The sequence below is a fragment of the Myxocyprinus asiaticus genome, chromosome 43, assembly GCF_019703515.2.
Source record: "Myxocyprinus asiaticus isolate MX2 ecotype Aquarium Trade chromosome 43, UBuf_Myxa_2, whole genome shotgun sequence".
In the NCBI taxonomy this organism is placed as follows: domain Eukaryota; kingdom Metazoa; phylum Chordata; class Actinopteri; order Cypriniformes; family Catostomidae; genus Myxocyprinus; species Myxocyprinus asiaticus.
The window spans coordinates 9,316,883-9,331,892 of NC_059386.1; the positions used below are offsets into that span (position 1 = coordinate 9,316,883).

Consider the following 15,010-nt stretch of genomic DNA (forward strand, 5'->3'; position numbering starts at 1 on the left):
TTAGTTGGTGCTGAAGGTACTCGATTAGTCGATTACTTGTGCACATCCCTATAATCTATTTTTGTATTGGATTGTAAAATTTTACAAAATGTCAATTAGTTGGTACTGGACGGGTACTCCATTAGTCAATTACTTGTGTGCATCCCTATTATTTATTTTAGTATTAGATAGTAAAATTTAACAAAATGTTTAGTTTGTACTGAACAGGTACTCGATTAGTTGATTACTTTTGCACATCCCTTTAATCTATTATAGTATTAGATAGTTAAATTTTACAAAATATTAATAAAAAAAATGCTGAGTGCTTTTAAGTGATGACTTTTAAGTGATGACTCAAACAAATCTGTGAATTTATTTTTGTTTGTCTTTTTGTTATTGAAACGAACCACCCAAACAAACCAAATCACTAAAATAAATCGTAACTAAAATGAACTCAGGGTTCCCTACATTGCCTTGAGCTTCTCTGTCTGTAATCCATCATCCATAGATAGCGGTCCAGCTGTTTTGATTGTTTATTAATGGTTTGTCGGCTTCTCCCTCTCACAGATGTGCCCAACTCGGACAGCGAGAGCTTTAACCCATCTCTATGGGAGGAGCAACGCAAGCAGCGGGCGCAAGTGGCATTTGAGTGTGACGAGGACAAGGACGAGAGAGAGACGCCCCCACGGGTCAGTTCCCACCGTTCACTTCTGTCCAGGGTGCACTTTCCATTTCTATTTCCCTTTTGTGCTTGTTTCCCTCTTGCTCTCTCTTCATATTACCTGCCCCCCCTGCCCAACCCCCTCCTAATTTTTTGTCTTTTACACTTTATACTTCTTTTTGTTCTTTGTGGCACGTCTGGTCTTTTTTGTGTCCTCACTGAAAGGAGAGACTATGTGAAGCTACAAAATCCAGCCAACTGATTGCAGACCGACATTTACCCGTCCCTTAATTGCACATACAAACAAAATAAACAAGTAATGTAATTTACTGATACTTCCTTTTTGGTACTCGCCGATACCGAGTCTGATACCTGTTTTTTTTTATTTTTTTTTTTATTCCATATCAATAGTTTTCAGTAACAAACTGAATTAACGCTTTGCTCGCTGTCATCTGCTACAAACCGAGCATGTGATGCTCATGATGGTGTTTTCCGTGTAAGAGCCAAGGAGCTCTAAAAGATGTGAGCACTTTGTGTCTTTATGTCTGCACAGTACTGGCTCCACAGATTCACAAGCACTCACATCTGAAGTGCGCAGCACATGCAAACTATATATATTTATCTCATTAAATCGCAGACTTTGTGGTTTAATAATCACACTAAAATAATGTGATTTTAATTTGTTCACTGAATGGTTACTAAATGACATTCATACGTCAGATGGTATCGTTTTTTGTTATCTGAACATTTTTACAAGCAGGAGTACATGAGCTTGGTATCGGACCCGATTCCGTTACCAATATCGGTATCGGGACATCCCTAAAACAAACTGTGATTGTACACTTTACATGTCTGTCAGTCTGTCTAAAATGGGAGGTTCTTGATGAAATAATCTGCAAAGTGGACCAGACTTAATGCAGAGAGTCAAAAGCATGTCTACACAAGACTAAACACTAACTAGCATCCCTCTAAATTATTTTGATGCGCTAGAATCAAAGTGCAAGATGTGACATGCTGGTTCTTCTGTAACAAATCACATACAGCAAATAAGGCACAATTAATGTGTGTGTTAACAGTTTTTGTTTAGCTGTACATACTTCCTACTTTAGGTATGGGGTAAGTCAGTTTCAATGGAACAGACTCACCTGATTTGTCAGCATGTCATAACGTGTGCTGCAATGCATTTCAGTGGAAATCTCATTAGAGCTTGTGTCCCTGACGTGACTCCTGTCAGAAAGTAAAATGGAAGCCCTCGAGCATTCAACGTCAGCCTTCTTCTATCCCTCCTCCCCCTGATCTTTCTCTGATATTATATACTTGGTGTCTCATTCCCTCTCTCTTGCACCCTGTCCTGCACCCCTGATGACTCAGTATGGCTGTCTGGTAAGTCTGCAGTGCTAGTGAACACACAGACACCCAAGCTGTATCTGTCTGACAGAGCATCACTATCAACTATCAGAGTGCCAGTGCGGCCCTGTCTAGCCCTCAAAGAGCAGACCTCCTCTGTGGTTTAGGCTGCACTCTGACACCTTTTATTTCCCCAAAGGTCCAGGGATGTCAGTTTGGGCAGATGCTTTATTTAATTTGATGTGAATTAAAACAAGGCTATGAGGGAAAGACATACAATATTAGACCTCCTATCGATTAACATTTTTTATCAAATTAATTACATGATGTGACGATTAATGGAATTAATCACAATTAATCGCAAATATCTTCATTTGCTAATTAATTTAAATGTATTATATTATAATTACATAATTATAAGTATATAATATAATAATTTAGATAATCAAAATACATTACAATAATGTGGCAGACGATGTGGCATATATTATTTGGTTTATTTCCATATCATTGAGCATAAGTGTACTATAGGCCTACTTTCGGCAGCAGTACATTTTCAATTAAGTTCATCAGTCTCTCGCAGGACATGTTTCATCTGCACTATTTGAAATGTTTTTGTAGTATGTACCAAGGCTGTGCTGTGGTGGTCGACTAATCAAGTTGTCATCCAATAACTGACTAGTCGATTAGTGGGTTTGACTACTAACATCAATATTTTTAGTGATGGTGGTTTTAATGGGAGACGCAATTCTCAAATTAATTGAAAGACGCAACTTCTTGGAGAGCAGGTTGTATAACTAAAGTTGAACTAACTAAAATTGAATAATGTTTAGCACAGTAAAACCCCTCTGTAAAAAGTTTTGTTTCTTTAATGCTTTAAGTTTAGTCTATTTATGCACCGCTGTTGTTACAGCCATCAAAGCGCTGCATCAACAACACAATACAAAATGATTACTGTCAGACATTAAATCCTCAACTGTGATTAATATTCCTGTATTTGTGAGGTGCTGGGGAGAGAAAGGGTGGAAATGGCTCAGTGTCGTGCACTAGACTACCCGCAGTATTATCTTGCAATTTTGCACTTTTGAATGAGTAGCAAGGAACACCCTGAGTCTCCCAAGCTCTCTGTTTAAATTGAAGTGCATCATTTTGCTTTCAGGATGTGCATAAGCAGTTTTGTTCCATTCTGAAGCCTTTATTATTTCTTAATTTTCTTACTTTGATAGTTTTGTGAAATAAGATGTTGAAGTGCTGCACTAAGCATACATGTATCCCTCTGAATCGTGTCCGATCGGGGTCACTTGACCATAACGGAGCCTAATTATAAATTATTAGCCTTAACATCGACTAGTCGTTCAAACAACTGACTTACTAGTGGATTATGAAGATTGGTAGTTTTGCACATTTCTAGTATGTACATATGCATCAGATGGACGCTCTTGGAGCGTCTCACTATGGTTGCGTCACATTTCAGTGTTTTGTGCCATTAACGCCGAGTTTATATAATACTGTGTCAAGTTAAAAGTGGTTTGAAACTTTGAAAACACATCTGGAGATCCCTGCATTCTGTTGTGAAAGTGCATCGTCTGTGAAAGGCTCCTTGTTCATTTTGTGATGCCTGCTCACATTGTTTTGACGAGGCGTGTTGCCCGTACAGCCCAAGGAGTTGTAGGTAATGTCTAAGGTACATCACCAAGCTAAGGCTGCACTGACTGCCCCCTGATGACTGCGGAATGCAAAAACCTTTGTACAATCGCTGTAACACACGGCATGGAGTACCATTTTGTTTTTATAAAATGGCAACAGTAATCTAATAGTTTTTAAGATAATAAATAATTACATGTATAAATAGTAGTGCTGTCAGTCAATTTTTTTTAATCGCGATTAATCGCAGAATTTTTCGTAGTTAATCACAGTTAATCGTGCATTTTGAAAGTGCTGAAATTTGACTCTAAATATACTTCTATTCCTGTAAAAATGCATTTATTTCCTGCTTAGGAAAGAAGACACAACAATATGTAACCATATAATGCTTTATTAACAGTATTATAATTTACCATTTATTACTGTATAGAAGGTTATGTTCAAGAGTTTGATATGTTTTAATTGCAAACAAGATCCCTCTTGCCCTTAAATTACATTGTTACTGATTGAATCAGGTCTTTGTGTTTAAAGGAGGGCAATCTGAAGCGCTACCCCACGCCGTACCCTGACGAGCTGAAGAACATGGTGAAAACAGCCCAGTCCGTTGCTCACAGACTTAAAGAGGATGAGTCTGGTGACGAGGCAGGAAAAGAGACCAGGACCAGCGAGAGGAATCATATTGGAGTTCAAGATGTGGGAGTGAAGGTTGGATTACAGAAACACTTTCACATAGTTAGCCAGCCATGGTCATGCGTATAATTTTGGGGTTGTGGTCAAAAGAGTTCCAGAAATGGTTCATCTTTAACTGAGTCAGAATAATATGTTGCTTATGATCTTGTGGTTGTGTAAAGAATGTTTTATGTGGAAGGTAACACAAGTGGATCGTTGTGTTAACTAATTTCCTGTACGCTATCAGGTGATTGAAGGTCCCTGCACCAATGGCAAAGCTGTTGAGATGGAGCCCAAAGCAACTGTAAACAGTCACCCAAATCATGATCCGAGAGATGCAACAGACAACTATATTGCTGAAAGAATGCCTCTCAAGACGTCAGACAACATGAGAACTATAGTTAACCATGACGACACCCTCGAGGTATAACTTGACTTGGACTCCAAATTAGAGACTCGTAAACAACTCTTTAGATCTATAAGGGAGAGTATTTTCACAAAAATGGATGGGAAATGCTTAATTTGCCAAGAACATAGGATATGGCATGCTCTGGAATTTGCCTTTTTTCAAATTCAGGGCTTTTAAATTCGATGCTGTAAATTAGATTTGTCACTGTCATGTATTATTCTCTTACTGTAAGTGAATATGAAGCTCCTGTCAGGATAAATTTACTCAAATTGTACTGTATGTGATTCAGTGTCAGGACACACTGGATCATTAGGCTACATCATTTAAACAAATGAATATGGAAATTTGTTTGCTTTACCACTCTATAAGTAAAATGAACATTGAATATGAGTGTGTGATGGTGATGTGTTTGTGTGGTCAGGACTCAGAGGAGCTATCATCTGATGAGGAGGAGATGAAGATTGCAGAGATGAGACCTCCTCTCATTGAGATCTCCATTAACCAGCCTAAAGTAGTGGCTCTCAGCAAAGACAAAAAGGGTATGCTGCTAAAATTAATCAAATTAAACTAGATAATTTTCAGGAGGGTGTACTATGGATCAAGGGTACTCAAAAACCTGGCCCAAAGGTCTAAACCGAGTTGTGTGATTTGAGTATCCTTGCTATACATGTTTCTTAAAATAGGGAGTGTGAAACAAATGTACAAATTAAATAAATCTGTCTGTTGATGTAGATGATGGAAAGGATGCTGATTCTCTGCTGGACGAGACGGTTGCTAACAGTAACCAGAACAACAGCAACTGCTCATCACCCTCACGCATGTCTGATTCAGTGTCATTAACCACAGACAGCAGTCAGGACAACTCCCTCTGCACTCCAGAGAGAGAGTCCAAGATGCCCCTCGTCCCCAAGAATGGGTACAAACACATTTCTCTTCAGTATATACATCTCTGTTGGCTTTTTAGTTCTGTGTCCAGTTATGCATGTGATCAAAAGCTAACAGTTTGTGTAGAATGTGAAATATGAATCTTAATACGTTGAGGCAAATTATGTCAATGAACTACAGTTCAGTTCACAGACAAAATAAAGTGTATGTTGGAGCTGTGGTAAAGCGGTAAGTGTATATGCTCTGATATGTTGAGCCATGGTGCACGTGTGGGCGACTCAAGTTAAAGTCTGACTTGTATTTTTATTTATTGTCATCTCACCGTCATAGCAATCAATAAAAGTGGCAAAACGGCCGAAGAATTCTTTAGCACTACAAAAGATTACTAAACAATGCCAAAAATAATAGCTCTGTTCGAAAACTTTGTGAGCTACTTACCTAGGCAGCATTTTAAGTCATCATTTTGATACCTCTCTTTGGCTGCATCACATAAACAGAGTTCCCACGATCATGAAAAACCTGGAAATATCAGGGAACTTTAAAATGGTGATATCCAGGCCTGGAAAAGTCATGGAAATAAGTTTAATCTTAATACTTTCCTAGTTATGCTCTGCTGTAAAACATTTCATTGGCTAGAAATTGCTCTTAGTGAGTGCAATCTCTATAAAATTATTTTAAAAAATAATCCTTAGACAATAATCCGAATGACTGGACAATATAATATAAATATCATGGAAATTATTTGGTAAAAAACATTGTGTGTACCCTGCATGTATGTTTTGCGAAAAAGGAAAATTCAGATTGCATTGCGATGAGCTCAAGTAAAAAAAAAAATAAAAAAAAATATGTTGGACAAGTTAAAAGAAATACCAAAAGTTGCTCAAACTAATAATGAAAATGTAATGTTTTACCCCAAATTTGTGTTTGCTATTTATTTTTATGCTTATTTGAATATCACGTTGTTAACTTGGCAACATGCTTACTTAAAACTCTATTGGTATCAATTGTGAGTCAAGTCTTCTGTCCACTTCTTGGGAAAGCGCTATTTGTGTGGCACACAGAGTTGCTGCCTATGTATTGTGTCTAAATCTGTCACTCATGAGGTTCCATTTCAGTTAAGATGCTGTCTTGGAAGGCAGCTGCCTATGTAGGCAGTGCAAGGCATCTCACTAGGTTTTAAAACAGAGCTGGAGTCTTGCTTTGACTTTAATTTTTTATTTGATTTGCTCAATCTCAGGCAAGAGGATGAGAACCTTAACAAGTTGAAGCAGACGACCCCTCTCCTACAAAACTGTAATGGTTCTGAGACATCCCTACAGACCATCCTGAAGAACCAGCAGAGCTACGAAAGCAAACGAGATAAGATGGCTGACTACAGTCTATCCATGGAGGAGAGGCTTGCTTTCATTGAAAAGGGTATTAACAATGGCATGGTGGACCAGTACAGCAAGTGGGATCAGATCAACATGAATGTAGCTAAGCTCCCACCGGACAACAGGGTGTCCTATGAGGACCTAGAGAGGACCAAAACTTCTTCAACCAAGGAGTCCATGTCAAGCAACAACAAAGCCATGGTTTCACTTGAGAATCTCGAGAATGGGAATCAGCTTCATAAAAACAAGTCTGGGGAGAATTTTAACGGACGAACGGATCAAGTTCCCTTGCGGTACGAGACTACAAGGACAGTGTCAACAGGTGTAACGGCGTTGAGCGACATGATTCTTTCTCATAGCACCGAGGAGCTGTCACCAGAGAAGTGTCCACCGCCCCCAGTGGTAAAATCTCAGAGCATTGCTAACATGGATGCTGGTGGGATGAAGCTGTATTCCATCGATAGAGAAAGCCCCCCATATGAGATGGCGGGCTCGTCCAGAACCTCTGTAACTGGTGCTCAAGGCCAGAGTATCATCCGCTCAAAGTCTGCATCCTTGCTCAATGACCAGCCATTGCAGATTTACCCTGGTTCCTCAGCTTCTTCGTCTGATCTTCTGTCCAGCTCAAAACCTCAAGCGAGCACCGCCCGCTACCCCGTTGGCCCCCCACCGCAGTACAACATCCAGTACGCTAGTAGCGTTGTGCCCAAAGACAACTTGTGGAGTCAATGTACACCTGTACCTCCCGAGCAACCTTACCTACCCCTGCAACACTCCCTTGCCAACACAAACTACTCCAACCGCAACAATGCCCCTCCTTACCCCCAGCAGCCCCAACAGCGTGTACCGCCCAAGACTCCAGACATGTGGGCGAAGGAGAGGATGCAGCCACCTGGTGGCCAACGTGGCACCTTGCAGAGACAAGGTAGTGGATCGTCTGGCACCCCTTCTGGCATGTGCATGTCGGATCCTCGCCGCATGCCAGGAATGGAAGGAGAGTACATGACCTACCGGGACATTCACACGGCATGCCGTGGGCCCCTGCAGGTGAGTCAGGCTCTTCACAGGCCCCTGTCAGCTCGTACATACAGCATGGATGGACCCAGCACTCCTCGACCGCAGAGCGCCCGTCCTCCACCTCACGAGCTTCCAGAGAGGACCATGTCCGTTAGCGACTTCAACTACCAGCATGGCAGCCCCAGCAAGAGGCCCAGCATGAGGGTGAAGTCTGAGCACTCACTGTTGGATGTGCCGGTCAGTGGAGGTGGAAGGGTTCCGGCAGATTGGAGAGATCAGGTCATGAGGCACATCGAAGCCAAGAAAATGGAGAAGGTATGATTGTGCTTACGAATATCAGATTTCCTGTAATGACAGGAACATTCCACTGCAATGTAAAACTTTTTAGTGGTGTTAAGGCAAACATAGCTACTACTACTACTCATTTTATTTGAACAGCTAAAGTATTAATCAAATGCTGCCTTCACGTGCTATCGGAATTATTGCAAATCAGAGTTTTGAACTTGGAAGTTGCACATGAATGCCCACTTAAGTCATAATTATGACTGGAGAAACTCTGAGATAATTTTGATACCCGAGTTTCTGAGTTGGGAAGAGACAAACATTTTGGTTACAAAAGATTGCACGACAAAAGATTGCATGACAAAAGATTACGGTTTCAGTAGTGATTGATACGTTTTATAAATTGTTCACAAAAAACAAAAAACAAAAAAACCTTGGGAGAAACCAGGCTCAGCAAGGGAAGTTACTCTCTGGCAATACAGCATGATGCCAATATTAGTTATCAGGGGTAATGCAAGTCATGTATTATTTGAGTAAACTGAGTAGATGTTAGTTGGCAATGTTCACTTTAAGGCAGAGTTATAGCACAGTAGACGGTCATTAAGTACTGAGGAGCTGGAGTATTCAAAGCTTTGTAAGTACTTAGCAGAATTTTAAAATGTATACAAAACTTTAAAACTTTCAACACCTTAGCAACCACATAGTAATGCCTTGGCAACCACCCACCTCACCCACATGTTCTTCAGAAAATGTACAAATCTAGTTTTTTTTAAATTTATTTTCAGTTCCGTTTGGTGCCACTAGTGGTGCCAATTCACCTTTGATCACAATTAACTGCATGGATGTGGTATTGTTTGTTTTCTCTCCTAATAACACTCCATGCACAATATTTTTCTGCATGTTTTTGTATGCACATTAACATATAAACCAGCCTGCACTAACGCTTGCATGTTTCAAACTGTACTCATTGTTAGTGCATGCTCACTGAAGTCATCATTGAATGCTTGTGTTTGTGTGTGCATGTGTCATCTTGTGTTCAGAGCACTCTGTCTCGGTCTTTGGCCACTCTCAATAGCAGTCAAATCTCTCTGGCCTTTAGCGCAGTAGACGGGCGGCAGTATGGAGCTCATGTGAGTACAGCTCTACTGAGACCTCACCTTTCCAGACCACCAGAGGCTCAGTGGAGTCTCTCTCAATTTCCCAAGAGTTATCTTCTTTGCTTGCTGTTTAACCTATGTGCTTTCAACCAAGTTAGATGTGCATTATTTGCTGGTGTACCTACCAATATTTCTGCACTCCTGAACTGATTATGTTGAGGGTGTTTTATCGAATCGTTTACTCATCCAAATGTCATTTCAAACCCATATTATTTTCTTTCTTCTGTGGAACACAAATTAAGATATTTCAAAGAAACCCCAAGCTCTTTTCCATACAATGGAAACATATTGTGACCAGGAACTGTCAAGCTCCAAAAAGGACAAAAAGCACCATCAGGTATCATAAAAGTAGTCCATATGACTCGTGCCCTACATTTAAAGTCTTCGGAAGCCATACGATAGCTTTGTGTGAAGAACAGAATGAAATTTAAGTATTTATATTTATTAAATAAACAGCACTAAACTAAACAGGAAGCGTGGTGGAAAATGACTCTCTAAGAGCACAGACTCCCCCTTCAAATTCACCAAAGTCGGGTCATATCCAGCATTGGCTGGTTTGCACAATTGCTTTAGGTTGTCTGAGTAATACTAGATTAAGAACATTCCTAACGAGCCCATACACACTAAACATGAGGCCCACAAACAAACACTTCACTCTTTCTATTTGTGTCAGTGCTGAATCCCAAAGTCTGACCTCAAGAGTCGATTTTTTGAAATGATTCTTGATCAGTTATAATTTGAATGAAAGCTAAACAATGGGCAACTTTTAGTCTGATTTTCATTGTGTGGAATCAGTGTACCTGATTGGAGGACCTTGATAAACCATCCTGGTGCTATAAATGAGAGGCATGTGTTCAAAGGGCAGGAACTTAATCAACACCAGCTTATGACAACACATTTACTGCCAATTCAACTTTCATGAGAAATAGTTGCAATCCGCAGTCCCGATCACAAGGTTTTGAGACATAATCCATACTATAAAATGTACTGTATGTCACCCTCATTGTGAAACACTTGAATTATAAAAGCAGGTTTCATATATTGATTTTATTCTGAGGTGCTTTGACTAATTATTTTGTCGTTTCCGCCGTAGTCATGAGTCTTTGAAATATGACCTGAAACTGTTTAAGACAGCAGAACAATGTGATTCTGTAGCAATGATTGTTGAGTCATTTTGTGCTGTCTTCCTGCAGGACGACGTCTTTAGTCCACATGGACAACAGGGTTACCATGTTGACACTCTAAGAAAAGTAAGTGCTATATACTATATCAAATGGCCCCAAAATGAATTTGGACACTTACGCCACACTTAAAATTTGTTGAATGTCATTGCAACCAATTAGCATTTCTTTTAAAGAAAGAGAGCACAAGTATACCTTTTAAGCAAAACATTTAATAATTTTTTTAAATTATAAAACAATAGATATATAGTTCAAAATGAAGCCAACAAGTATTTGGACACTTTCTGGTTGTCAAAGTTAGTGGAACATGTCTGTAGGTAATGTGATGAACTGTTGTTACTCTGAACACCTGTGTGAACTTGAGGGGAAATGATTTCATACATCCACTAGAAATCACTTGCCACCAGTTGTTTAAAAGTCATTGCAAAAACGGCTTCAGAAAATGAAGTTAGTTCTGAAAAAGCTCTAGCATCATTTGTTTCCAGATGACACTTGGTTTTTTATCTAATGTAACGATATTCAGACATTTTTAATGTGGTTTAAGTAATAATTTCGAGGGGCCACTGACTCCCTGAACATTAACCCTTATGTTGTGTTCTGGTCATTTTGACCTGAACAACCTTTTTTTTTTTTTTTTTTTTTTTCTTAATACAATTGGAATAAAATTCCTTGACTTTGTTCACATATGGCATCTGAAAACATTAAACAATTTGGACCATTTTATTGGTTTAATTTCACTTTGTTACACCTGTGGTGTTACTGGTCAAAAATGACCGCCATTGGAACTTAATGGATTAGACTACAACATACAGAAATATTAAGTGTTCAGGAGCATCCCAATCATTTAGATGAGCACATATGTGGATGTGTGTTTGCACACACAAAGTCCTTAGACATGTGCACACACACACACACACACACACACACACACACACATGCACACACACTCAGGAAAAAGTTGTTAGACGTGCGACATGTCACAACATGTTTTCTCTAGTAGACCGTTTGTATGTCACATCAGTGAGGGTCAGGCTATTACAGTTCAGCTTAAACAATATATTTTGTTGTAGTTCCTAATAATTTTTAATGACTTTTTATTTAATAAATTTTTTATTTACTAATTTGTACTCGTAATTGGCGATTGTTGACCTGGAACCTTGTATGAACGTCTCCGTAAAAACCCAAACATTTTAATGCAATTTGTAGTTTTCCTTTGTTTCATATTTAGTGAAAGGTCTTATTCCAAATACACGATGCTTCTGCAATCAAAAAGGATTTCTTGTTCTGACCTAATACAGTACCAAATGGTGTCCTCCAAACATTGAAACATTTACTGGGAACTTTCTGCCCCCTGCTGTCTGAAATATGCATCACAGTGGTTAAAAGACCTTCCATTGACTCCATGGTCCATGGACCTTCCATTCCATTTTTTTTTTTTTTTTTTTCTCAGACCTGTACTAGTCTCAGAGTCTTTATTTCATGTAAGGATTGTTTTAAAGAATACATGGTGTTTATTAGACTGGTGTTTACAATCAACTGGTAGAGCATGGCTCTAGCAACACCAAGTGTATGGGTTCGATTCCCAGGGAACACACAACATGATACAATGTATACCTTGAATGCACTGTAAGTTGCTTTGGATAAAAGCATCTGCCAAATGCATAAATGTAACTAAACCTAAGAATTAATTGATGGTTTTGGTTTTTCCCTCTCAGGTGCCTTTAATGAACGGCCAAATGTTTCCTCCCGTGAGATCTCCTATGAGCTGCGTTCAGCAACCGATGGCACGTCACCCCTCACGAGAGCAGCTCATCGACTACCTGATGCTCAAAGTGTCCCAGCAGCCACCTGGGCCTCCACGGGTCCCACATGAGACACTCCAGCAGGAGGTACCGACCAAAACGAGAGAGAACAGTTTGTAATTGTTTATGTGTGAAGTGTTGAGTGTAATGTGATGGACGTATCTGTGTATTTTTAGCTCCATGTGAAGATTGAGAAGAATCCTGAGCTGGGTTTCAGTATATCAGGAGGAGTTGGTGGCCGGGGGAATCCCTTCCACCCAGAAGACAATGTATGTATCGTTTTTATTCTGTAGTCAACACGAAAAACAAAATTGGACCCCTTGATTCATCAGTGCACATTATTCTTTAAAGTAATAGTTCACCCAAAAATTTAAATTCTGTCATTATTTACTCTTTTTCTGTAAAAGACAAAGGGAGAATTTAGCTCTTTTCCGTTGAAAAACAGTTTGTGTTCTCGTCTGCCAAGCTTCAAAAAGGAGAAAAAGAAACAAAAACAACATAAAAATACTATAGTACTTATGCACTCTATTCCAGGTTTTCTGAAGCCATACAAAAGCTTTCTGTGAGGCTGAAATGTAAACATTTTCACTTGAAAATGTTCCCCTCATCAAATATTGCAGCATTGATGTCAGTGACGTTTGGTCACATGATACGTGAGAACCAGAGAATGGCGTTTGCTGTCAGATATCATTAATTACTTTTGTAGTCGGTTTCAGAGCTTCTGTGGATGGAAAGATTATCAGTGAATAGTGAATAGTGACTTAAATGTCATTCTATTATTCACACAAAGCTATTAAATGGCTTTAGAAGACTTGAAATATATACTCGCACGTAATACATTATTCAAGGTCACAGTAGCAGTCGCGGAACACAGACTATCGCCTAGCGCTCTCACTTTCGCCTCGCGCTCGTCCTGCACCACGCACCTTTCACACCGCACCTCGCAACTCATCTCAATATTGATTCTTAAATCCCAAGTTTGATCTTCTACTCTATGTGCAACCCTCTATAATGAGAGGAAATCACTCGCGTTTGCAATGAAATTTTGTGCCATGTGACTAAAATGTATATATTTGGCAACTGGTTGGTAAATGTTTAGATTACACTCACCAGTAATTGTGTAGTATAGTGGTGTGGAGTATTCTGCAGCGAGATCCTTTAACTGCGTGTTGAGGGTAAAAGTTGTTCCATGTAATGTGTGTCCAAAGACAAGATCCACACAATCCATTTGTCATTTAATAATGACTCTTTTAATACCCTTTCTGTTCTTTACAGTCAGTTGTTGATCAAAAACAGCTAAAAATAAACATTTAATTCTTTTAATTCTATCATGCACGGCACAAATTAGATAAAGCCATTTGAGTCTCTTGTTAACATGGGCTCATTTACAGACGTTCTTTACAGAAATGCCAGTTTTGTTAAAGAGACAGTACCGGTTTTAACACGTGTTCAACAAATCAATGTAAATACTTGTAAATAGTAACAATTATGCAATTAAACAATAAATGTGTAACAAAAAATAATCTATGGAATATAATATCATTTTTGTTGATTGAGTACATGGATTTGTTCATTTTTGAAAAGCCAAAATATAACCAAAATGATGAAAAACAAATAAAATATAATTAGTAAAATTAATATTTTCGTAATATACCTTGTAGAAAGTCTCCTGTATAATTAACAGCATTATCTGGGAGAGAATTTCTTACATGTGTAAGCAAAAGGGACATTATAACTGAAATATACCCAGATGAATCGATATCGAATTAAAATTGAATCAAGAGCTTGTGAAAAGGAATCAAATTGGGAGTCTGTTACCGGGAAGTAATCTGATTATATATTGTGACACGTGTCCACCAACACTGGTGTGTACAGTCATGTAGAGACCAGACCTTTACCAAGCTACATTCTATCAAGCTGTATTTAGTTCAATTCCGTTTTATTTGTACAGTGCTTTTTTTTACAATTCGTGTTTTTCCAAAGCAACTTTACATAGAGTTGTGCCACATAGAGTTGTCACAATTAGAGGTCGACCGATAGTGTATTTTGCCGATACGATAACTAAGGTGGTGGAAAAGGCTGATAACCGATTAATTGTCCGATGGTTTTTCAAATTGATTTATTGAATGTTAAAAAAAAAATTGTCTTTCCTTTGGGTGATGGGCACAGACATAAATGCTGAAGGATTCTGGCTGCAGAGGAATACAAAAAACTATCGGCAACTATCGCCGTTTGATTTTGATAGTAACAAAAAGCAACTATCGGCACCATATAATCAGTAAAACCGATATATCGATCGACCTCTAGTCACAATACTAAAATTTAGCTAGTCGATACTAATACCAGTGAAATTTCATGGTTCTCAATACTAATTTCGATACCACAGCAAAAACTAATAATGTATTTTATTCATAATTCAGCCATAGAAATAGTTAACCATAGCTCATTTTTATGCACTATTTCTCCAGGGCATATTTGTGACGAGGGTTCAGACAGAGGGACCTGCTTCCAAACTCTTGCAACCTGGAGACAGAATCATCCAGGTAATACCCATCATCACCTCATCTTTGTGTCTTTCCACATACCTTAGCATTTAACTAACTT

The 15,010-nt window shown here is 38.9% G+C and overlaps 1 protein-coding gene across 3 annotated transcripts in view; it reads left to right on the plus strand.

Moving 5' to 3' along the window:
* The window catches only part of LOC127433504 (erbin-like), a 131,156-nt gene that overhangs the window by 112,467 nt on the left and 3,679 nt on the right, over positions 1–15,010 (plus strand). For 2 of the 3 annotated variants that reach the window (XM_051685467.1, XM_051685468.1), the window contains exons 15-25: positions 547–668; positions 4,163–4,336; positions 4,548–4,724; positions 5,131–5,248; positions 5,442–5,625; positions 6,832–8,299; positions 9,307–9,396; positions 10,617–10,673; positions 12,320–12,493; positions 12,583–12,675; positions 14,875–14,949. In XM_051685467.1, the coding sequence (XP_051541427.1) occupies positions 547–668; positions 4,163–4,336; positions 4,548–4,724; positions 5,131–5,248; positions 5,442–5,625; positions 6,832–8,299; positions 9,307–9,396; positions 10,617–10,673; positions 12,320–12,493; positions 12,583–12,675; positions 14,875–14,949 (2,732 nt within the window). The remainder of the gene's footprint in view (positions 1–546; positions 669–4,162; positions 4,337–4,547; positions 4,725–5,130; positions 5,249–5,441; positions 5,626–6,831; positions 8,300–9,306; positions 9,397–10,616; positions 10,674–12,319; positions 12,494–12,582; positions 12,676–14,874; positions 14,950–15,010) is intronic. The other variant, XM_051685469.1, reaches the window with a different exon arrangement.